At 34.7% G+C, this 25453-nt stretch overlaps 1 protein-coding gene across 1 annotated transcript in view; it reads left to right on the top strand.

The window, feature by feature from the left end:
- LOC131849598 (facilitated trehalose transporter Tret1-like) overlaps nt 1–25453 on the top strand; it is a 37703-nt gene that overhangs the window by 2244 nt on the left and 10006 nt on the right. The window contains exons 2-4 of the mRNA XM_059199702.1: nt 10238–10467; nt 12361–12530; nt 17615–17768. Coding sequence (XP_059055685.1) covers nt 10238–10467; nt 12361–12530; nt 17615–17768 — 554 coding nt within the window. The remainder of the gene's footprint in view (nt 1–10237; nt 10468–12360; nt 12531–17614; nt 17769–25453) is intronic.

The following is a 25453-nucleotide window of genomic DNA, read 5'->3' as shown; positions in this document are numbered from 1 at the left end:
TAAACATATAAATAAAATTGGATAAACATATAAAAAAAACGGTTATTCAATATTACAAACAGACACGTTTGTAATATTGAAATAACCGTTTTTTACTACATGCATATGTATAATGTATACTGTGTATGAAAATTAAATTACAGTACATATATAGAGGCATTAATATCTTATTTTTCCGGAATGGCAACTCCGTTATGCCATAAATATAGGCCACGGTTGTTTCTTACCATTCCATGCCAGTTATTAAATTTACATAAAAATTAGCAAATAGTTTCAAAATCGTTTGCAAATATTAGAGTTGTTTTGTTTCATTTTTTCTACGACTGTACTGATTTAGTTACTATTAAATGCCATAATAACCATAGCGTGTGCCATGAATGGTCACAATGTTATTGTGAACGTGAATGGCGGTTAATTGTATTCAGTAGTTGAAAACGAGAGTCAAGCATAAACTCGATGTTATTAATTCAATAATCCTTACCTACTAATATTATAAATGCGAAAGTAACTCTGTCTCGCTTTCACGCCAAAACTACTCAACTGATTTAAATGAAATTTGGTACAGAGATAGTCTAGGCCCTGAGAAAGGACATAGGCTACTTTTTAATGCAAAAAAAGTGTTGTAATGGGTTGAAAGGGGTATGTATGTTGTATGGTAGAATCGTCATTTTTAAAGCTAGAAGCTTGAAACTTATTTTTAGGATGTTGATTAAGTATAAACAAACATGACTCAAACATTCCAAAACATTTTATCATAATGGGTAATGAGCTATATTAAATATTTTTTTCATTATTTGATCAAGGTCACTGTTATACACTAGTTAATTATAACTCATTAATCATTTTGTTATTAATTTTATTATATATTATATTTCATTATTTCTTCATATGGTGATGGTATATGAATAATATTACTCTACCTTGTCATCTCCAAAATATTGAAAGAAGAAAGGAAACAATATGTTTATTCGATACACACAAGCAATAATAGAAAGTATATAAAACAAAATTGAATGCTAATTATCTTAGCTGTCGACTTACTCCGCAGTAATAGAAAGTTAGTCAACAGTCAAAAAGTCGAAGTATCTTTATTCAGGTATATCCGTACTCCATACAAATAATATAAGCGCGACAATATGCGGTTGCTGAACCTATCTTAATGAATTAAGTAAAAATAAATTGCATAACAAGTACGGACAGATTTATCTCAAAAAGTTAGTTACAATTCAGTTTAGAAAGCAACAAGCAAATTGGTTCTATCTCTGTTACTCTTTGTCTAATATCCGCGTCTTCAGGCAAACCCGAGTCCAACAATGAGTCTTCCCATGTTGAACAATAATTGACACACATTCTCAATTGACAATGAAAATAAATACTCCTAATGATATTTTGTTTCGTGCAGAGACATCATTATATCTAGGGTTATCAAATGGAAAAATATACTAACTGGCTTACCTGTGCATAATAACGTCACAAAGTTAGCGAATTTATATCGTTTTGATATATTCTATTACTTTTTGAAAGGTAAATTATAGTGTAAAAAATATTTTCTTTTATGCTAAGTATGCAGACAGCCAGCGTGATGGTAGATAGATAAAATCTTTCTAACTACCTTCAGGTTGGTTGTTTAGCGGCAAACGATGCCTAAAAATTCTCGTGTCGTAATGTTAGTTACCATACTCCTCCGAAAAGACTTGACCGATTATGAATTTAAGAAATTTTATATGCATATTCCAGTAGTTATCCACCCTTAACATTTTTTTTAACACTTTATTATTTATTTGTAATATGGCATTAAAAACATATACAACTCTAAATTTTTACCTTCTACCCTTCCCCAACCCCTATTTTTTTATAACAATTTTAATTTATATGGTAAAACAACGAATAAATAATAGATCAGCTAGTAATAAATAAATAAGGCAATTAAATTACATATTAGGAGGCATGACATCTTAATCTTCGGGAATGCTGCACGGGCTTCACACATCTTCACATAATAATTATTGTTCCTGTTAAGTTATACTTATCCAGGTAACCGCAGCTTGTTTTAACTAATTACATAAAATGAATTAAAACATTACGTGCAACACACAATGATATACATTGTTAATAATAATCAATTAAAAATAAGCAAACACAGAACATAAATTTATTAGAAGAATATCCGTTAAAGTGCTTCTTAATTATAAACATAATAATGCACGCGATTATTTCTCGGATATTTTAAATTTTCAATTAAAACAGCCGCGTTACAGCCCTAATTGTAACTAATGATCACATCACAATTATTTGCTTGTCCTAATTGCTATTATCTGTAAATTGTGTTTTACCGTATTACTGGGAATCGTTTGCTTTTGTTATGAAAATTGTTTCAATATAGTCTTGGAGAGATTTTTTGTTTTGATGATTATGAAGTGGTGCATGCGCTTGCGCTATCGGTATATCTAAAATGGAGGATGGTAGGATAAGTGTTAAGGGATATCACTTAATGTAACGAATTCAATTTGAACAAACCAGGAATTGATTATGATAGTTTTCGGGCCACACCAAGGAGGACATAGCTAGTGCCGTTTGACGAAAGTTAGTAAATCGTTTTATGGAAACTGCGTAACGTTTTACAACAAACTACCTGAGTCTGTACTCAATTTGCCAGAAAAGGGATTCAAATGTTTTATAAAACATTTCCTTTATAAAAAAGCATATCATAAAATTGAAGTATTTATAGATGATAATAATGTTTTTGTAGAAAATATCTAACTTAAAATTCATAGCGCTGACAATGTTATCGTAATGAACAATGATTGAGTGCATAGCGGTTTCTATGTAACATTCAACGCATGCCTGATCTTTGTTAATCTAAATTAATGTAATAATGTTTTAATAAATAACATTTAGTTAAAACAGCAACTCACAAGTTTCTTGCTCATTCTTATGATGAGTCTGCGTTCCGAATGAGAGGCATAATAAAAAAAATGTGACTATTCACAAGTGCTTATAATAAAGTTAATTGAATAAAGATTATTTCTATTTCTAATGGGGTTACTAACAACCCCAATTGCATACAAGTTCTCATTACTAACTACCTCCTTCACAGACCTAGTAAGCCATAATTAACTACCAGGAACTGGAAACTACCACGGGGATTGCTTAAGGTCGACCATGGTACATCGCTATATATATATATATATACTAATACTCAATATGAACTATTCCCATCCTCCAAAATCAAAGAATAAACAATAATAAAAACTAGTAGTCGCCCAATGGTCTAAATTTAACCTTACCTACCTAACCTTTAACTATAATTTAGAAGATTATTTAATACTGGCTGTACTTACGTCCGCGTGGAATTTAAGAAAACAGTTAATTACAGATTTTTTTTTAAATAAAAGTCAGTTACTCCTTATTACATCAGCTACCTGACAATAAAAGTCCCGTCAAAATCGCCGAGTCATTTCAGAGATTAGCCGGAACAGACTGGCAGACAGACAGACAAAAATTGTAAAATATGATATTTTGGTGTATGTACCTACCGTATTTATATTCATATGCATTTAGTAAAAAACGGTTATTTCAATATTACAAACAGACACTCTAAATTTAATTATATGTACAGATAGAATATTTTATATTAAAAAGGGATACAAAGTTTCTGCTTCAAGTATTAATATAATGATGTAAATAAATGTAAATAGTATAGTTTTGCCGATATGTTCTGCACAGGCTATGAACTGCCGTGACACGGGTCACTACAAGCCCACCTTGTAGACTTGCAGTTAGCCGCCAAATTAAGACATTTTGTCTGACAGAAAGTAAAATCACGAGATTTAAATTATTTTTATTTAGTTACTAGCTATACCCGCGACTTCGTCCGCGTGGATTTTAACTTATTTTTTCTAAAATAAAGGTAGCCTAAGTTATTCCTAATTACATCAGCTACCTGCTAAAAAAGTCCCGTCAAAATCGGTCCAGCCATTCCAGAGATTAGCCGGAACAAACAGACCGACAGACACAGACAAAAATTATAGAAAATATTATTTTGGTATATGTACCGTATATGTATTCATATGCATGTAGTAAATAAGGGTTATTTCAATATTACAAACAGACACTCCAATTTTATTTATATCTATAGATGTATATACGAGTCTGTAATTTGAAGTTGTAAATACATATACAAACTTAATCACAACTTATAGATATGAATAATTATGATTATAAATGATATCGATTTAGGACAATTCTGTCAATTAATTGACTATTTGTTTTACCTCCAAATTGGCAATGATTTTATGTTAAATACTTCCGGCAACACACTTTATACTTCATAGATTGGCTTCCTCACTCGTATTAATTGTTACAAACTATGCAAAATATTAGTGTTTTTATTACCTATAATCTATTTGATAGCTTTTAACAACCAGGTACCCCAATATTCCGTCGATTTTCGTCGTCAGTGCCGTTACCACAGATATAATTTATATTTATATACCTCACTTCACACGGGGCGGGTAGCTGGTATAATATAGTAATGTAACCAGTAATATAAATATAAAATATCTCGGTCTGTCATACCTATTATACAGGTAAACCTTTCTCTTGAATCATTCTATCTATGGTATTTGAGCGCATTAAAATCCGTCGTGATTTCACGTAAATTCAGACAAAAACTGTAAAAAATGTTATTTTGGTGTATGTACCTACCGTATTTATATTCATATGCATGTAGTAAAAAACGATTATTTCAATATTACAAATAGACACTCCAATTTTATTTCTATGTATAGATAATGATGTATTGGTATTGATAATACTATCACGTCATCATTGTAGTTTTTGTGTACTGAAACAGACAGGCAGACACACTTTCGAATTTATAATATTTCTAGCTGTCCCGGCAAACCTTGTTTTGCCTTAAAATAAAGAAAAAAATTTTAGGGGTGGACTACACCTAACATTTAGGGGGATGAAAAATAGATGTTGGCCGATTCTCAGACCTACTCAATACGCTTACAAAATTTCATGAGAATCGATCAAGCCGTTTCGGAGGAGTATGGGAACGAAAACTGTGACCCGAGAATTTTATATATAAGATATTATGTGATCTGTAGTATAAATATAGTCTAGTATGTAAGGTATTTATAAAATGGGCCAACGAAATATAATTAATAAGGGCTGAATTAAATATATATTTAAACTTTTTGTCTTATTTTACCTTCGTACTAAATAGACTAACCAACGTTATCACAATTTACGCCTATATTTCATTCTATGAGTACTAATCAATCAAAATATAATCGTTTTTATCGGAATATAACAAACAGTTTGCTATTTTTAGTTGGTGAAAATACCAATCCTTTGGTTTACATTCCCGAGACCATTTTGGAATTTATGCAGAAGGTAGCAATTGTGAACAAGAGCAACACAATAGATTATATAATCGTTATATATAAACCCAAACAGATATATATATAGTATAGATAGTGTCTATGTTTAGTGTAAAACGTGGTTTGTTGATAGCATTATATAACGTTTTACAATCGTGACTTCTGTACCACGTAAGTATGTCCATTATATTTTATTGATTAGTCAAAAGTATTTTAGACATCTTATATATAAAATTCCAACAACATCATCGAAGAGATTAATTCGTTTTTGACGTTAAAAATAATTTTATAACTATTTTAATAGGTCTGAGAATTGGCCAACACCTATTTTTCATCCCCCTAAATGTTAGGGGTAGTCCAGTCCATCCCAAAATTTTTATTTTTTTATTTTTTAGACAAAGTTTTTAGTTTCTATTTTTAGTTTCTATTTTTTTATGATACAACATACAAAAATACATACAATCCTAAATTTTCACCCTTCTATCATCAACCTCTATTTTTTTATAGCGTTATTAATTTATATGGCAAAACAACGTTAGCCGGGACAGCTAGTATATGTATTTCGGATGTACGCAAATAAACAACTTGATATCATAACATACTGCATTTTGTACATAACTAACTACTCGCCCTGGTGTACATGTATTATATATTTAAACCTTCCTGTAGAATCACTCTATATATTAAAAAACTTCTTCAAAATCAGTTGCGTAGTTTTATACATTTAAGCATACATAGGGACAGACAGCGACAGCGACTTTATTTTATGCTATGTAAGGATAATGATCAATAAGTATTCGAAATTAAGTTTTAATTGTTATAAGATTTGGTACAATTTTAATTGTTGGCAAATTTCTTTATTTGTTATCATTGAACCCTTTAAAAAAAAGTCTTAAAACCAATCGTTAGGATTCTTCCACTGGTATAAAGGACATAAATAAATCCCTTCATATCAAAGAATCAGTATTTTGAATTCGATTCGTATTTGATTGAATCATGTAGTGCCTAAAAATAATTTTATAACTATTTTAATAGATATTTATGTTAGCATATACAACGTACACACACTTGTCATCCGCACCCCCTTACGGGGGTGAAGGCCTCGGAGCGAACCCCTGTCCCCCGACGTCAAAATCGGGGGCAACAACCCCGAGGGGATTAATTAAACTTAAAAAAAAAATAACAGTAAAAATATTAGAATAACTTGTGTATTGTTCTTTTTAATAAATAATTACACAATAACAAGTAAGAGGCATGCGATAATTAATATAGAAACCGCTACGCACTCATTCATAGATATTAATCAGATAATATTGTCAGTGAATTTTAAGTTTTTTCTGCAAAAACAAAACGTAATGATGCACCTACCTGCGCTAACGTTTTATGCTGGCGGGCCAGTGGAGCATGATTTAATGAGAATGAAGTAGGTGAATTCACCTGAAGTTATCCACGATAGTTTCCAGGGTGTACCGCGTGGAGGTCGTCCTCATTTTCTGACTGATTCTGATGTTACCAACCACAGCATTAATCTTGCACGATATTTGCAATGTATTGAAAGTTTGTCGACAAAATTAAAGAAGCGATCGCATTTCGGCCCAAATATCAAGGTCAATGAACGGTAAAAATTCTTGTTGACATAACAAGTTGCCCATCAAAACCTTCTCGTTTTGATTAGCTACATTTATACAGATAAATAAATATTTAAATGTCAGTTTGTAATATCAAATTAACAGATTTTCACTAAATACATACGAAAGTATATACGGTACCTATATCCAAAAAGTCTGTCTGTGTTTGTTCTTGTTAATTTCTGAAATAGCTGGACTGATTTTAACATAACTTTCATTCCCAAATGGCTAATATTATAAGAAGTCACTTTTATTAAGAAGGCTACATATATTTTAGAAATTGGATTTATTTTAATAAAAACAATAAGTTAATACGAAATGACGATATGTTGAAGTAATGGTAACCTACTAACCATGAAGATACGGAGTTGTTAATAATAAAATCCAGTAATCGTAGTAATAGCATTGTACCATGTCAATCACTTATGTGGAGAAATAACCTGACGGTGACGATTCTATAGATGATGGGATGGGTAGGTTGATAATCCTACAGCAGTGCATGTGCATGTGTTGGGGCATTGGTGGGGCAAACTAGTGCAATTCAGCTCAAACTTCCAAATATTCCATTACCCTCCCAAAAAAAAACGTACTAATATCGCAGCAAACAAATACATAATTTACAGTCCACATTTTACTGTCTGTTAATGTACCTTTCTATATGTGAGTGATTTTTTAAATCCATCAAGACATTTTCGTCTTACCTCATAGAACCAAATAATGAAATCTTTCCTCTTTATATATTATACATATATCTATATATATAACTCAAAGGTGACTGACATAGTGATCTATCAACGCACAGCCCAAACCACTGGACGGATCGGGCTGAAATATACATGCAGGTAGATGTTATGACATAGCCTTCCGCTAAGAATGGGTTTTGATTAATTCTACCCCCAAGGGGATAAAATACGGGATGAAAGTTTGTATGAAACTTTGTCAATTTTAAACCGATTGGTCTGACACTTTGCATTCATAAAGCTACCATGACGTAGGCATCCCCTAAGAAAGGATTTTGATAAATTCCACCCCTAAGGGAATAAATTAACGCGAGGGAAGCCGCGGGCAAAAGCTAGTCTATATATATTTTTAGGACAATTCACACAGCATCATCTAGTTCCAAACTGTGTTATAACTACTAGACAACTACAAGATACATAGTAACTTTTTTGTAAATACATACTTAATATACATACATATAAAAAACGCCCAAACTGATACAAACAATCATACTACACTACTATATGATACATACTGCGTACAAATGTTTCTACAGTGCGAGGAATCGAACCTACGATATCGGTAGTAAGGTGTGCTAAACTGCTACACCACCGCGTCCGTTAAAATATATTTATCTATACATATATCGAGACATTGTATTGTTTTGTAATTCAGAACCGGTATCAATAAATAAGTATGACGTACCTTTTAATACAAAACTGGATATATTAACTTATAAATAGGAGTTCAAGATCGCAATGGTGCACGATGAATTGAAATCAGAAGGTTGTTGCGTTTATTTAGTACTTACATATTACTAGATATTTCTATACCGTTGTTTTATAAATCTCGAATGGCAAACAGGCCTACACCCGCCTGGACAATATGTTTTTCTTTAATGGATGAATGGAATGGTGCGTCCGCCTGCGCTAACAGTTCACGCTGGTGGGGCACCAGTGGAGGATGATAAGATCAGCATGAGGTCAGGTCAGTTAGGTCATATTCACCAGGAATTTATCACGGTAGTTTCCAGAGGGAAACACGTGGTGTACTTGTCATGGTACATTACTAACAATGGAGTTATCAGTCCACATTACTATAAGCCCCGTCCCCCCTATGAGAGATTCATTCATTCGTCAGTCTGAGTACATCTATTGCAGTCGCCAAGTAGCTCATATTATAAGATGTATTTCGAATAAATGGTGAGGTGTTACTAATATTATAAACGCGAAAGTATGCGAATGTGGATGTAAGGTTGAATTGATGTTTGTTACTCTTTCACGCAAAAACAACTAAACGGACTTTTATAAAACTTTACAATAATATTGCTTATACAAAGATCTGTATAACATATCCCATCAAAAACATAAATGTGAAATGATAGCCGAGTTTAATATTATGATATATGCCTTGATTGTTGACTTCTACGACAAAAGAGATGAGATCTAAATGGGTTTGGCACCCAATTTCCAAAGTTCAATGGTCTGTCCTGAAATGTATTTATAACAATATAAAATATCATTTCTTCTTATAACTTAGGATAATATACCCTAATATAGCCTATAATATAGCCTAAGGTCTAACTTGGCCAGTTCTCATATACCAATTATTACTTTCGATTGCTAATTACTACTAATATTAAAATAGGAACCTACAAGTAACATGTTTAGAACTTGCGAAGGCTACAGTATATTTCGTATATGAAAACTAGCCTTTGCCAAACTTGCCAGTTTACTTGAAACTCGGCTTGACACGCTACCGCGTGTCTAGATAGGTTAGAAATGTCACGCGGTTGAATCCGCCGGCACAGCTAGTATTATAAACAGGAAAGTTTGTGAATATGGATGGATGCATGGTTGTTACTCGTTCACACAATAACTACTGAAAGTATTTTGATTAAACTTTACAGTAGTACAGATTATACATAAGAATAACACATAGGCTATAATTTAAAAAGATATCATGTAAATTTGGCGAAATATAATGACAAATTTCAAGTAAGTGTGATGCAAACGAATCGGTCGGTCGGGTCATCTGTAATAGTAACGCAGCTAGTAAGTATTTAATATTACAGGATATGGAGGCGTAACATTCCAGAGGACAATTATTCCGGAGCCTCTAGAATGGCTGTCTTTATTTAATACAATTTAGTTTGCGACTGATTTATGTGAGATAGATGTCTCTACGCTCTCTGATGACTTTATACTATACTTCCGATTGATCCCTCGTCTAATTCAAACGGGGATCGATATTACAATGGCCTGAGCCGAGGTTCGAACCTCTAGCGGTGCCCTCAAACTAAAGTCGTATCCGTCAGGCGGGAGTTGGCCTTCAGCCGCTCCATAAGTCCTCAGCGGGTTTGGAGTGCCATCTGCAATCGCAAAGGTGTAAAGGCCAGTTACGGCCAACAGCATTACAGTAGTCTGATTTCTTTTTCGGACTACTCTTTACCTTGGTAAAGTCGGGTCATCTTGTAAACAATTTTATCTTCCTTTTCAGTAACAATCCCGCTGGTCAGCTTCGGCATGGTTCAGGGGTGGCTGTCCCCCATGATCTCAGTGCTGCAGTCACCTGAAACTCCATCTCCTGAACCGTACACCACATCTGACATATCCTGGATGACGTCAGTCACATATATCACTGCGATCATCTTCGGCGCTCCCATGGGATACCTGACTGACAGATACGGGAGAAAAATGATGACTCTTCTCACAACCCTATCATTAATTGTAAGTTTATTATTTTTATTTGGCAATATTAGTAAATCAAATTGAACCGACTTCATCATCATCATCATTGCCTTGCCTTTATCTCATTATTTGGGGTCGGCGCAGTATGTCATTCTCTTCCACTGCTCTCTATCGGTCGTCATATCTAAACATACTCTTCTTTTATTCATATCATCTTTCACACAATCCATCCATCTTTTCTTAGGGCGTCCCCTCCCTTTACAACCGACTTAAAAAAACAATTATCAATTCGTGTCATTTTTTATGTGTGTTACCTAATAACTTTTTACTACGAAAATCGATTTTGAGTTTTTTTCAACTCGATGTCCAACCTGTAGTTCTTGTTATATTTTTTATAATACGATTGAAATACTTTTTTGTGTCTGAAGATGGCGTGTGCTGTCGATATAAAATTAAATTTTGACTATGATATAAGTTATTTGTTAATTAAAATTTAAATTGTTTTTTTGTAACGCGTCTAATAATACTCAAAATCTCATGTTTATAACATGTGTACAAAATGAAACAGGTTGACAGGTAGACCGAGCAGATGCAATACTTAAATTAAGAAAATTTAAATACCTACCTCCCAAACAATTCTTTATCTCTTTTATTCTTTCACACAAAACCTTATTTCCTTCCCTTTTTTACTTATAGCTATAGAATTTGCATTTAATTGTATTGAAATGGGTCTCTAAAAAGATCACGGTTTACTTCCGTTCAGCTGATATTTTTTTATTTAGACGGATCTCTTCACAGTTGTGCAGTTAACTTTTTTATCTACATTCAATAATCATTGCTTTGTTGTTTACGAACCGACTAAGACAACATAAGAAGGAGATTCCAACATCAACTAATTTTGATTAACTATTATTCAAATTCTAATTAAAAAAATATTTATTCATCTAAGAAATTTTAGTCGCCTATATAAAATAAAAATATGAATACAATACTAATAATAATATAAAAAACTGAACTGTCATAGTTAACTTTTTTGTATTCATATTTTTTCATGCCTCACATCTCGGTATTTGAATGCCTATTCCACGGGTAATCTGCGCCTAATAACGGAAATGCAGCTTACAAAGCAAGCTGCTGGGCAGCTGACGTAGACGAGACTGAGGTAACGATATGGACGACTTATACAATGTACCTCTGGTACATATGAACAGCGCCACGTACATTATGTTATAACCCCTCCGATCCCCCGTCAAATTCAAACGGGGATCGAAATTACGACGGCCTGAGCCGAGGTTCGAACCCCTAGTGGTCCCTCAGACTAAAGTCGTATCCGTCAGGCAGGAGTTGGCCTTCAGCCGCTCCATAAGTCCTTCCGCGGGTTTGGAGTTCCATCTGTACTCGTCCCCTAACGTCCGGTGAAGCTGTAAAGGCCAGCTGCGGCCAACAGCATTACAGTAGTCCGAAAAAAAAAAAACATTATGTTATCACATATCACTCGCTGTACTCATTATTACTTCTACAGTTCACTAAATAATATTAATTTTTTATACACGTCCCTCCACTTCTATCCCCCGTTAGGGCCCATCACTTCTTATTAGATATAAGATTAATTATTCTTTCAACACTATAGTGCCCGACTGCTTTTTAATCCCGAGAAAAAATTGGACCTCGACGCAGTATCTACCAGTGAAATTGTCAAATAACATTACACTTTTATACAAGCCCTTCCGTCTTTATCCACCGCTAGGGCCAATATTCTTGGCGTAATCCTTTCAAGGCACATTTTAACACAACCTTCGGAAGATATTATTACAACGTTAAAAAATATCAACAGTCTAGCGCACAACTGCTTTTTAGAACGGGGTTAACAATTGACGATGCAGTGTCTATTGTAATGTTTTTTTTCTACTACTACTATTTTCTTTTCCCCAGATATATTGGCAGATAAAGTTGCTATGTCTGGAACCGTGGGCGTTGATCCTAGCTCGCGCAGTAGCTGGGATACCTTGCTCTGCCTGCTACATAGTACTCCCTATATACCTCAAGGAGATCAGTGATATTGACTTACGAGGTGCATTAGGCTCTCTACTTATACTAAATAGGTGAGTTTCTTTTAAATACATTCATTAATTTACTAATCCTGACTGTTAATATAAATGCGAAGGTAACTCTGTCTGTTTGTCTGTCTGTCTATCTTGCTTTCACGCCAAACTTACTGAAACGATTTAAATAAAATTTGGCACACAGATAGTCTAAGGAAAGACATAGGCTACTTTTTAAATACTTTGCAAATAAGAGTTCTAAGGGTAGAAAGGGGAGATGTAGAGAGGAAGTTTGTAAGGAATATCGTCATTTTTGAAGCTAAAATGATAAAACTTTTTTGTATTACATTATTGAATATATGTTCTTTATTTCATCAAGGTCAATATTACATGTGGATGAAGTCGCGGACACAGTTAGTATTATATAAGGTTCCAATAACGATTGAATCATCAGGGGCGCGTGTCACGTGCGCGTTGCCAAGCCTTTATTTTTATGTGGATATGTAGCTTCTATAGTCTACAGTAACCGTTTACTATCAGATGGGTCGTATGCTTGACTGGCTGACCCGCGTAACTTCAACTTAAAATCTACTTTTATCACTAGGACTGACATAGCAAACGATGTTACACAGCTCAGCTAGTTAGGCATAGTTTTATTTAAATAAACATTTCTTTGCTTCTTTATGTACAATATTAGTTATATTTTCGAATGAGAAAATCATTTTAAGATTCAAATTGCTGCACCTCGTCGAGTTTCTCAGCTACTCTATGGGTTATTAAAGTTTATATTATTAAAATAAGTGGTTAAGTTCTTCTACTAATATCCGATATCAATTTTATTTTCTATTTAGAAAATCAAATTCTATTCTAAATAACATAAATACATAGGTAGATCGTAAGCCATTATGTATTTATGTAAATATTTAGGTACATTTTCTACAATGAAACTAGTTTCTATCTATTTATAGGTATTATTAGTAGACTATTATGTATTCTGTAGTATTATTAAACAAAACACGTAATCTGGTCAAGACTGTACAGTGCCCGATACAAGATTGCATCGATTTGGTTTTTCTAGGTAATAACAGAAGTAGTTTAAATTGTTACTGAATAAATAAATATAAAATATCAGTTGCTCGGTAAATTTTTGCTTATTTTTACTTATTTAGAGCAATCTAAATATATATAACTCAAAGGTGATTGACATAGTGATCTATCAACGCACAGCCCAAACCACTGGACGGATCGGGCTGAAATTTGGCATGCAGGTAGATGTTATGACGTAGGCATCCGCTGAGAAAGGATTTTGATAAATTCCACCCTTAAGGGGATAAAATAGGGGTTGAAAGTTTGTACAAAAGTACTGTAAAGCCGCAAAAACTATACCTAATAATATAATAATACTTCTTAATGCGAGCGAAGCCGCGGACGACAGCTAGTATGATATAAACCTTGCGGAAAATTTTAAATTAGATCTATTATTTCTGCCTATCACAAAGATTTAGACTTCTACAGTGGTTTGCCTCTGGTGGTCTACCACTCTTTCTTACATAAGTTGTGTCTTATTTTGAAGGATGGCAGTGATTTCGGTAGTTGCTCCAATAGCATGGACATTAACGCTGGCGTCCCGCAAGGCTCTGTTCTCTCCCCGACACTGTTTTTGCTGCATATTAATGATTTGTTAACTACGGTTGACATTCATTGCTATGCGGATGACAGTACTGGGGACGCGTCTTACACGGGCCGTGCGAACATCCCTCTTTCCGTTGTGGAGTCAAAGCGCGAACAGCTTGTGTCTGAAATCGAGAGTACTCTCACCAGAGTCTCCGATTGGGGGCGATTGAACTTAGTTCAATTCAACCCTACCAAGACACAAGCCTGCGCGTTCACCGCTAAGAAAACCCCTTTTGCTGTGGCTCCGCAATTCCAGAACACGTCCATTACCATCTCTAAGAGCATTGGGATTCTCGGTGTCGACATCTCTAGCACAGTTGAGTTCCGTAGTCATCTCGAAGAAAAGGTCAAGCTGGCGTCCAAGAAGCTCGGTGTGCTGAATAGAGCGAGGCGGTACTTCACTGCGAACCAGAGACTTCTATTGTATAAGTCGCAAGTTCGGCCGCACATGGAGTACTGCTCTCATCTTTGGGCAGGAGCACCTGGATACCAGCTCGGTCCTTTTGACTCGGTTCAGAGACGTGCTATGAGAATTGTCGATGATCCCAATCTCTCTAACGGTATCGAACCACTTAGCTTGAGGCGAGACTTCGCATCGCTTTGTGTGTTCTACCGAATATACAATGGACTGTGTTCTGATGAATTGTTTGACATGATGCCTACGGCTACCTTTTACCATCGCACCGCTCGCCATCGACAGGGAATTCATCCCCACACGCTGGAACCTAAGTGGTCTCGTACAGTGCGGTTTCAGAGGAGCTTCCTCCCGCGTACACTTAGATTGTGGAATGAACTACCTGCCGAGGTTTTCTCGAGAGACTACAGCATGGGGGTTTTCAAGAAGGGTATATTAAGGTTTCTTAAGGGTCGGCAACGCGTATGTGACACCCCTGGTGTTTCAGGCGTCCATAGGCTACGGTAGCCATTTACCATCAGATGGGCCGTATGCTTGTTTGCCACCTAAGTGGTATAAAAAAAAAAAAAAATATTACAGGGTATAGTCCTCAGGTGCTTGTGACGTATATAGGCGAAGTATAAGATCATGAACTATTTTTTACGGTTTTTCATTATTAACCTGTACATACCTAGTATATTTTAATAATACCATGGTTTGACCTGTGCTAGCGGGATAAACTGACGAAGCACCACTGGAGGTTGATAGGATGAACATAAGTTCAGGTCAGTTAGCCCATCGTGATAATATCACCGGAAATTAACTACAATAGTCTCCAGAGAGGACCACGTGGAAGTGTCACTAGTCCCCACAACTAAATCATCTAACTAGGGGAGAAGGTGTCCGGTTGACCTCCACGCGTTTCCCCCTGGAAACCATCGTGATGAATTCCCGGTGAATTTATTACGATGGGCTAACTGACCTGACCTCATGTTCATCCTATCATCCTCCACTGGTGCCCCGCCAGCGTAAACCGTTAGCGCAGGCGGGTGCACCATTCCATTGTCATCCACTAAAAAAAATCATATAACTAATCATCTTTAGGCCCCAATTCTACTCATAATAATTATGTGCCCCTTTTGTACATGTCCCATTTCAGTAAAAAGCAGTAAAGGCCTTCTAAGGTTAACAACCTCTGAATAGTCGCAAAAAAACAATTCACTAGAGCATAGGAAAATTTCCAAATCCACATAAAATACATAAATAAAGCACAATCTGACAACAATGGATACATTGTGATACAAATTTATTTTAAACAGACGAGATTTCAGTATTCCTTTACAAAATTATTCAGACATATAAGCAGTCAGATTAAACCGTATAGAAATATAAAAAACGAAGCACAGAACTGATTATCAATGTGGTATTCTAAGTACAAACTACAATAGTTTCACAACTAAGTACATATAGGTAACTTTTGTTATTTTAATGTATTTTTGTTGGACGTAATGAATCTTTTATAACAAAAGAATTAAGCTAATACGTATCTAATTATTTCTCTATAGAATCGGTTACCATGTTTGGAGATTTTCTTCCTCTATACCTAATTTTTGACAGCAGTAATTATACAATAGATAATAGTACTCCATATTATACAATTCGTTGAAAAGGGAAATCTTAAAAGGGAATTTTAATAATGCGATTATACACAGCAGAATAACACATAAGGTATAAGGTTGTTCGGAAAGTAATTTCGTTTTTTCCTAACTTAGGATTTAATTATATTTTTTGCACTCAACTTCACACTTAAAGCGTATAATTTTTTTTTGCTTTGAGAGCTCATATAGCAAGGCTTGTGTGTGAAAAATACAATTAATGCTACGCAGTAGTTTTTGATTGGTACCCTTTTAAATATCAAGTAAGTAAGAAATTACTTTCCGAACAACCTAATATAATTTTAAAGTATAATGATAGGTCAAGACGTGAGGAAATCAGAAAGTAGGCAGTATCAATATTACGAGTTGTTATGTGATCATAGCATAGTTAAAATTATTAACATAATTCTTTTAATATAACAATAAAGACCGTCCGATGAATCGAACCTGCGACCATCGGACGTAATGCGACGTGCTAAACCGCTAGACCACCGAGGCCGTCAATATATTTATAGATACATACGTAGATAAAGTTGCGGGCGGACACTACTATGTGAAATTTATTTAATTAAAAAAAAAGTTAAATGAACGCGGACGAAGTCGCGGTTAACAGCTAGTATCATTACTTATATTATTACGTGAAGCAAAATATTTGTACCCCTTTTTACGAAAATTAGGCGAACGGAGGAATATGAAATTTCGCAATTTATATAGAGAAGAAGTGCAGAATACTAAAATATTTTTTTTAAATCTATATATCTATGTATATATATAAATGAAATTTGTCTGTTTGTAATATATATATACATGCATATGAATATATATATTTTCTGTCTATATATATAAAATGGCTGGACATATTTTGACGGGACTTAGGCTAACTCAGGCTACTTTTATTGTAGATTTTTATATTAATTTTAGAAAAATACTTATATAATTATTTGAAAAAAATTACGAGCTGAGTTTCTTGTCAGTTCTTCTCATCTCGATATATATATACGGTAGATTTGACATATCATAAGAGTCTGTAATAGACCTACATGAATAAAGATATTTTGAATTTGAAATTTGAATACAGTATAGAAATAAATTCCACCCGGACGAAATCGCAAGAACAACTAGTTTAACATAAAAATGTATTACATACATTATTATGTATTTGAAACACATAAGCATAGAATTAATAGTATTTGATGATAGAACCTTAATAACGCCTTATACCTTAATAACGCCTTATACCTTAATAACCTTATACCTCAATAACGCCTTATACCTTAATAACCTTATACCTTAATAACGCCTTATACCTTAATAACGCCTTATACCTTAATAACCTTAATATAACTTGTAATTTAAATTAATTATAACCGAATTTCAATTATTTATATAAACTTAAGTTTTGGTATCTTTACGTTACCCAGGAATATAGGTTACCTCGCGAGTTATGTGTGCGCGGATCTACTATCAGTGAATGCATTGTTGTGGATCGGTCTGCTTGTGCCAGCTATTGTGTTCTTCATTTTCCTCATCATGCCAGAAACCCCAGAGTTTCTCGTCAAGCAAGGCAAGATTGATGTAAGTACCTATTATACTATTTTTAATTACAGTTTTATTATATACCTAGCTGACTTTGAACGCGTGAAATTGAACGTTATATTTCTAAAATACAATATGCGTATATTAAAGCACATGAGGATATTGGTCACATAGAATAGACTGATTGTGACTGATGACTGATGACTGTGATTGGTCACATAGAATCTTGATATCCTTGGCTGCGTATGACTAATATTAATTAAATATTGTTTTTTGTTCAACATTAAAATATGAATGTACTCAAATCGACTGCATTTTTGCATATTGTTATGTTTGTGTCGTCTAAATCTGAACTTTTGTTGATTTATTTTTAACTAGCTGTATACATGACTTCGTCCGCGTGGAATTTTATTTTATTTTTCTAAAATAAAAGTAGCCCGAATTACTCTTTATTACATCAGTGACCTGCCAAAAAAGTCCCGTCAAAATCGGTCCAGCCATTTCAGAGTTAGCCGGAACAGACAGACAGACAAGAATTGTAAAAATTGTTATTTTGGTGTACATACCGTATTTATATTCATATGCATGTGTAGTAAAAAACGGTTATTTCAATATTATAAACTTTCATCCCTTATTTCAGCCCCTTTCATAAGATTTTTTGATAAAATATGCTATTGTTAGTTTTGTATGTATCTGTGAAAACCTGTAAATGGGCAATCTGTTTTAATTATGTTTATTATTACATATATTCTTTGAAGTTCGGTAATAATCCTAATTAAAAACAATGTGAGCAACGCTGGACTAATCTCTAAGAGAGATCTCTACAGTCGATCCAACACAGCGTGGCCTAGCTGGCAATGAGTGGGCAACACTAGTATTGTGTTTGTAAATCTTAGTTTTCCAAATACAAATAAACTAGCTGTGCACGCGGTTTCACACACGTAAAATTTCTAATAATATAAAATATAGCCTATATGTTATTCAGATACATAAGCTATATTCCTGTAAATTTTATCAAAATCCGTTCAGTAGGTTTTGCGTGAAAGAGTAACAAACATTCATACTTACAAACTTTCGCGTTTATAATATTACTAGTCACTCGCCCCGACTTCGTCCGGGTGTACATGTATTATATATATAAGCCTTCCTCTTGAATCATTCTATCTGTTAAAAAGAACCGAATCAAAATCCGTCGCGTAATTTTAAAGATTTAAGCATACATAGGGATGGACAGACAGCGACAGCGACTTTGTTTTATACTATGTAATGATTAGGATTAAGATTAAGATGATTAACTATTATTATTTTCTATAATTTCGTTTATTATCTATTTTATTTACCCTAAGGGCTCGTCTGAAAATCAGCGTTGTAGCTTCGGCTGCAGCAATATGCTGAGCGGAGTCCTGTTTAGCAAATACTTGTTAGTAGTGTATTCAAATTCAAATTCAAATTCAAAAATCATTTTTTCATGTAGAACATTTTACCCGCTTATGAACGTCAAGTTTTTACATTAGAATTTTTTTCCCTACCGTCCTGTTCGGTATATAGATCCAATTGAGAAGAACTGGCAAGAAACTCAATTGAATTACTTTTTTTTTTAAATCCAGTTTATTTACAATGCATAGGTATATAACTATATAGGTGTCTATGTCTAACGTTAAATGAAAATCCCGAACATGAAAACGATTGCCATGCACGCTCGTCATTCAAGTAATCGTTTAGTGAGCATGTTGGAGCTTCAGCAGCTCCAATAATACATATGTTGATAAATAGTTTAATTGCTGATTCTTTACAAGATTATAAAATAAGGTGTAACTTTGCCGCCGTACTATGCACAAGTGGCGGTCGGCTCCGTTCGGGTATTGTCGGTGTCCTCCGGACGGACCCCGTTGGTCGCGCTGCTGGTTGATCAGAGTGCCGTGTAATGAACATACTCCCGGACGTTGAATGCTATGCCATTCAATAGATGGGAAGTACACATATGTTGTTGTATGCCCTCGTGATGATGCCTGTCTTCGTACGAATCTATATTGTAGTGTCAGAGCCAGATAACTTTGTGATCCGCCCTAATAACCAAAGGAGCGGTGGCTGCACTTTGTCCTTGACTATGACCATGGCTCCAACCTTCATTTCCTCTCCCTCTGATGACTGCCATTTTGTTCTCTGTTGGAGAGTAGATATATACTCGTTAGTGTATCTTTTCCAAAAATGTTGTCTCATCTTCTCGATCCTGTCATGGCGTTGTAGATGATTGATGTTGGCATCGGTGACCTGAGGACACGGAAGTGATGTGAGAGACCGTCCAATAAGGAAATGGGCAGGTGAAAGGTAGGAAAGATCCGAAGGGTTTGTTGATAAAGGGGTAAGTGGACGCGAATTTAAAACAGCCTCTATCTGAATCAGACAAGTCGACATTTCTTCGTACGTTAAATGAGACAGAGAAAGAATTCTACGTAAATGATATTTCACGCTTTTTACGGATGCTTCCCAAAGACCTCCGTAATGGGGCGTGTAAGGAGGGATAAATTTAAATTCTATGCCTTGCTGTGTGATGTCACCTGAGCAATTATCAAGCATTCGTTTGATTTCATTAGAAGCACCTACAAAGGAGGTGCCGTTGTCAGAATGTATAGTAGAAGGCTTGCCACGGCGAGCCATAAATCGATTTAAAGCTAATAAAAACCCTTGCTTTGTGAGGTCCGTCACCAGCTCCAAGTGTAGTGCCTTCACTGCAAAACAGACAAAGACACATATGTAAGATTTAGTGAGCCTTCCACCTCGACCTTTCCTATCTGTTATTAATATTGGTCCTGCATAATCTATACCTGTATTTTGAAATGGATAATCAAGTTGGGACCGCGATGATGGTAAATCTGCCATTTTAGGCTGAAAATGTCGAGGATTAAATCTAAAACACTTTATGCATCTTTTAACAATTATTTTTACTAAATTTCTACCGTTTAAAATCCAATAATTCAGTCTTAAGTTTGCTAATAAAAGTTGGGGTCCAGCATGTAGTAAATTTACATGATACATTTTAACAAGCACTTTCGTAATATGATGCTTGCTACATAATAAAATAGGATGCTTAATGTCGTATGAGTAATATGAGTTAGCAAGGCGACCACCAACTCGAATTAAATTATTAGCATCAATAAATGGAGATAAACTATTCAATCTGTTCCTCCTTTCAAGAATTCTATTACCCCTTAAAATGTTATATTCATGAGGAAACATTGCCTGTTGACAAATATTTAAAATTATATATTCTGATGCTTTTAATTCTGTAGTACATAAACAATTATTCATTTTAAGGTTTGATTTTTTACAATTATTAATAAATCGTTTTATGTATGCAACAATTCTAATTAATTTTGTATAATTTGATGATTTAAGTATAAATAAATATATGGAATTATTTTGTAAATGTGTGTCTCCGTTTGTGTGTGTTTTTGTATGTATGTCTGTACTTATTAGCGTGTATGTTTTTGTGTGTAGTGAGATATCTGGTAAATGTGTAACTGATGTGTTAGGTTGTTTCGGTATCGTGATTGTCTTTGTATGTAAAAAGTAGGGCCCGACCACCACAATTCTGACATACTGATGGATTCAGACCTCACGCCACGAGAAACCAGGTCTGCCGGATTGTCTTGTGACGGTACGTAACACCACTTATGTCCACTCGTGGTTTCCTGAATTTCGTTAACGCGATTACGAACAAAATGTTTTAATTGACTAGTTGAAGCATTCAGCCACCCCAGTACTATCATGGAATCACTCCAAAAGAAACAGCGCGTAAACTGTAAAGTAAGTGAATGTATAACCTTTGTAAATAATCTTGACCCCAGCAGAGCTGCACAAAGTTCCAGTCGTGGGATTGTAGTCGGTTTTACAGGGGCTACTTTGTTTTTGGAAGTTAATAAGTGTACATATACCTTTTCATCAGTCATTACCCTAACATACACACAGGCACCATAAGCGAGTTCTGAAGCATCTGTAAATGTATGTATTTCGATCGATGATTTTAATGTAGAGGATACTAATGCGCAATGAATTTAACAAAGGTAAGGAATCGATAAAATCTATGAATTCTTTTTTTATCGCTTCTGGAATTTCATCATCCCAGCCACATTGAATTTTCCATAACTGTTGTATGATCAGTTTAGCTCGGACTGTGCATGGACCCAACAAGCCAAGCGGATCAAAGACCTGACTTGTAAGAGATAGGACATTACGTTTCGTTATTTTGTCGTCATTGTTCTTTATTTGAATAGTAAACAAAAACATATCAGAAATAGTATCCCAATTCAGACCGAGAGTTTTACATGGCTGATATTGATTTAAATTTAATGATTTTTCTGTATCAATTAACTTTTTATCGGTGGTAATTGACCGTAACAAATCTATATTATTTGATTGCCATTTACGTAAATTAAAATGAGCAGATTCTAATACTTCCTTTACAATTTGACATTGTTTTTTAATGGATTCAATGGTATCTCCCACTCAAATAATCATCCACATAAAAATCTCTCTGTATTGAAAGTGAAGCGTGACGATCAGAGCAAGCGTTACTTAGTGATGCCAGACATTTGGTTGCTAAATACGGTGCCGACGCGGTGCCATTAGTCACCGTATTTAATTTATAACACTTTAAAGGGTCTGACGTATTAAATCGAAATAATATTTGTTGTAATGAACGTTGTTCGGGTGTAACTAAGATAGCTCTATACATTTTTTCGATGTCACCAGTGACTACGTATTTATGTTGCCTAAATCTAAGAAGAATAGAATAGAGGTCCTCTTGTACAACTGGGCCTATACATTGTATTTCATTATATGATTTACCGGTAGAGGTCGACGCTGAAGCGTTGAAGACAACACGTAGCTTCGTAGTGGAGCTGGATTCCCGTGTGATTCCATGGTGAGGTAAGTAATATGATTTACTTTCGGTTTTTTGTTTATTTTCTTCCATGTGTCCTAGTAGAATGTACTCATGCATGAAATCTGCGTACCTTTGTTTCAGGGTCTCATCGCGTTGCAGTCGACGTTCAAGAGAAAGGAATTGACTCCGTGCTTTCATGTATGAGTCGCCCAACACCTCAGGGGACTCCTTGAGTGGTATAGTTACAACAAACCTACCTCGACTATCACGCCGTGTATTATTATTGAAACTTTCTTCGCAAAACCTTTCTTCTGCTGACTGAGAATACCTGGGAGATACGGACTCAAGCTCCCAAAAGCGAGTCAATTGTGTATTTTCGCATTGTGTGAGAAAGCATGATGGGTTTTGGCGTATTATTTTGGTATTACGATTATGTGTCACTGGGTCCTGGTGAATCACGCCTGTCACAATCCAACCTAACTTAGTCTCCTGAAGCTTAGGTTGTCGCTTGCCGAGATTTATAGTATTAGAACCTAAGACATCCCAAAATATTTCAGCTCCGACTAGGATTTGAACCGCATTTGGAACATTGAAAGACGGATCAGCTAACTGAATTCCAGGGGAAGTTGTATATCGGTATTTATGTATGTTGAGGGCAATGACTGAGTTATATTAGGCAAGATATAACAGTTAAGACGCACCCCATAATCACTAGACCGAGATTTAATAGTGAGATTGCAAGACTCTGCACTTACGGTAAGCTGGTTATTAATACCAGATATGGTGGAATTGGTGTTACGTATTACGAGACCCAGCTTCTCGCAGAGCTGCCGTGTGATGAAGTGAGAAGTACTTCCATTATCCAACAGCAAACGCGCAGTATGTCGTCCTTGAGCGTCTGACACTTGCACCAATGCTGTGGATAATAAAATGTGTGACTGAGAAGACGTTTGAACAATATTTGTTGATAAGACAACATTTTCTGAATGTATAGTTTCAGTATGTACATCTTTGTGCAACAGTGTGTTATGTTTCTCCTTACAATATTTACAATGTGATAATTTACACTTATTTTCTTTATGTCCTGGACGCAAGCAGTTTTGACATATGGAGTAACCATTAACTTTTTGTATGCGAGTATCCACATCCAAATCTCTAAATAACTGACAAGTAAAAAGGTGATGACTCTGTTTGCATAACGCACAAGATATAATGTAATTATTACTGCGATTATTGTTGGTTGTAACTGTAAATGTTTTATTTTTTTGATTGTTAACTGTGTTAGTATATGGCGTATATGTTTTATTTGCATTTTTGTTATATTGTACAGTATGTAGTAAGTCAGCTCTGTTGTTTAAAAATTTTAAAAATTGTTCTAAAGTTTCGCCGTCATTACGATCATTTCTCAGTTCTTCCCATTTTAAATTAGATGTATAATCCAATTTTCTAGACATAATATAAATAATAAGAGTGTCCCAATGGTCTGTAGGTTGGCCAAGGGCACTTAATGACCGTAAGTTTTTGTTAATTACGTCTATCATATTACGTAAAGACTGACTAGATTCTTTTGGAATCGCTTCTAAATTAAATAATGCATTTAAATGATTGGTTATAAGTACGCGAGTATTATCATATCTTTCTGATAATAATTGCCAAGCTATTAAATAATTTTCTGAACGGAAGTCTAAATTTTGAATAACTAGTGAGGCGCTGCCCTTTAAGGCTGCTCGTAAATAATGAAATTTATTAATGTTACTAAGATTGCTATTTTCGTGTATTAAAGAAATGTACATATCTCTAAATTCCATCCAATTTTGGAAATCGCCTGAGTACTGAGGTAGGTCGATTTTGGGAAGCCTCACAAAATCATGTCTGGCTGAGTGAAGTCCACTTATTTCTTCAACGCACATGGAGCCGCGCGGACCCCGCGAGTTAGCGAGTAAAGTACGAGCTACGGCAACCAGTCCAAAATACTGGTCCTCAAATTGATCTCTTTCACGCTCCTGTTGATTGCTGCTGCTCCACACAACGACTCCGCCTCTGCCTGTAAATCGTCAAAATCACTATATAGGGATTCTATTTTGCTCAAACGACATTCGAGCTCGGCTTCTTGGACGGGATTTAAATTTAACTGTTTCTCTAAAGAATCTAAATATGTACTGAATTTAGTAAGTCTACCTTTCATAGTTCCGCGTTTGATATTGATTTCTTTAAGTTTACTAGCAGAAAACACATCACTATCACTATCTTTATTCATTGTGAGAAAAAAAAATGTAAAAAAATATAATTTATAATGTACTAAATATTATTTAAGTTATGTTATAAACCCGATAAAACGCAGGTAGCTGAATGTCTATTACTGACCGGTCTCGATGCTGCATATAAGAACAATAGGAACTGCAGCTGACGACCGATAAGCAAACAAAAACAATAAGTGGGTACCTACGCAACTATGCAAGAAAGTTCTCGATCGCTCGGTCGATTAATATACGAAAGTACTATTGCTATTATATTATTTGCTATTTAGTTATAATATACGTAGCATTTACTGAAAAATCACTTATTATATCTATTATGAAATAAATAATTAACTTTTCTGGTTATGCAATTGAGTATTTGAATAAAATATTTATATGATTAAAAACATTTGTAAGTAACCGATAAGTACGTTTTAAAAATAAGAATTTACTATCTGGCTATATGTATAAGAGATCAATATGCCTGATCCAGACAAGACTGATAGAAAATTCTGAATGTATGTATGTAGGTATGTAGGAATAAAATGGAATTATGGAACGGACTCACAAAACCCGTATCGATGAGGTACTCCGAATGTTCA

Source organism: Achroia grisella, unplaced genomic scaffold (assembly GCF_030625045.1).
Source record: "Achroia grisella isolate CSIRO2021 unplaced genomic scaffold, CSIRO_AGI_Agris_v1 utg660, whole genome shotgun sequence".
NCBI lineage: Eukaryota > Metazoa > Arthropoda > Insecta > Lepidoptera > Pyralidae > Achroia > Achroia grisella.
This window is presented reverse-complemented; position numbering and strand designations above follow the sequence as displayed.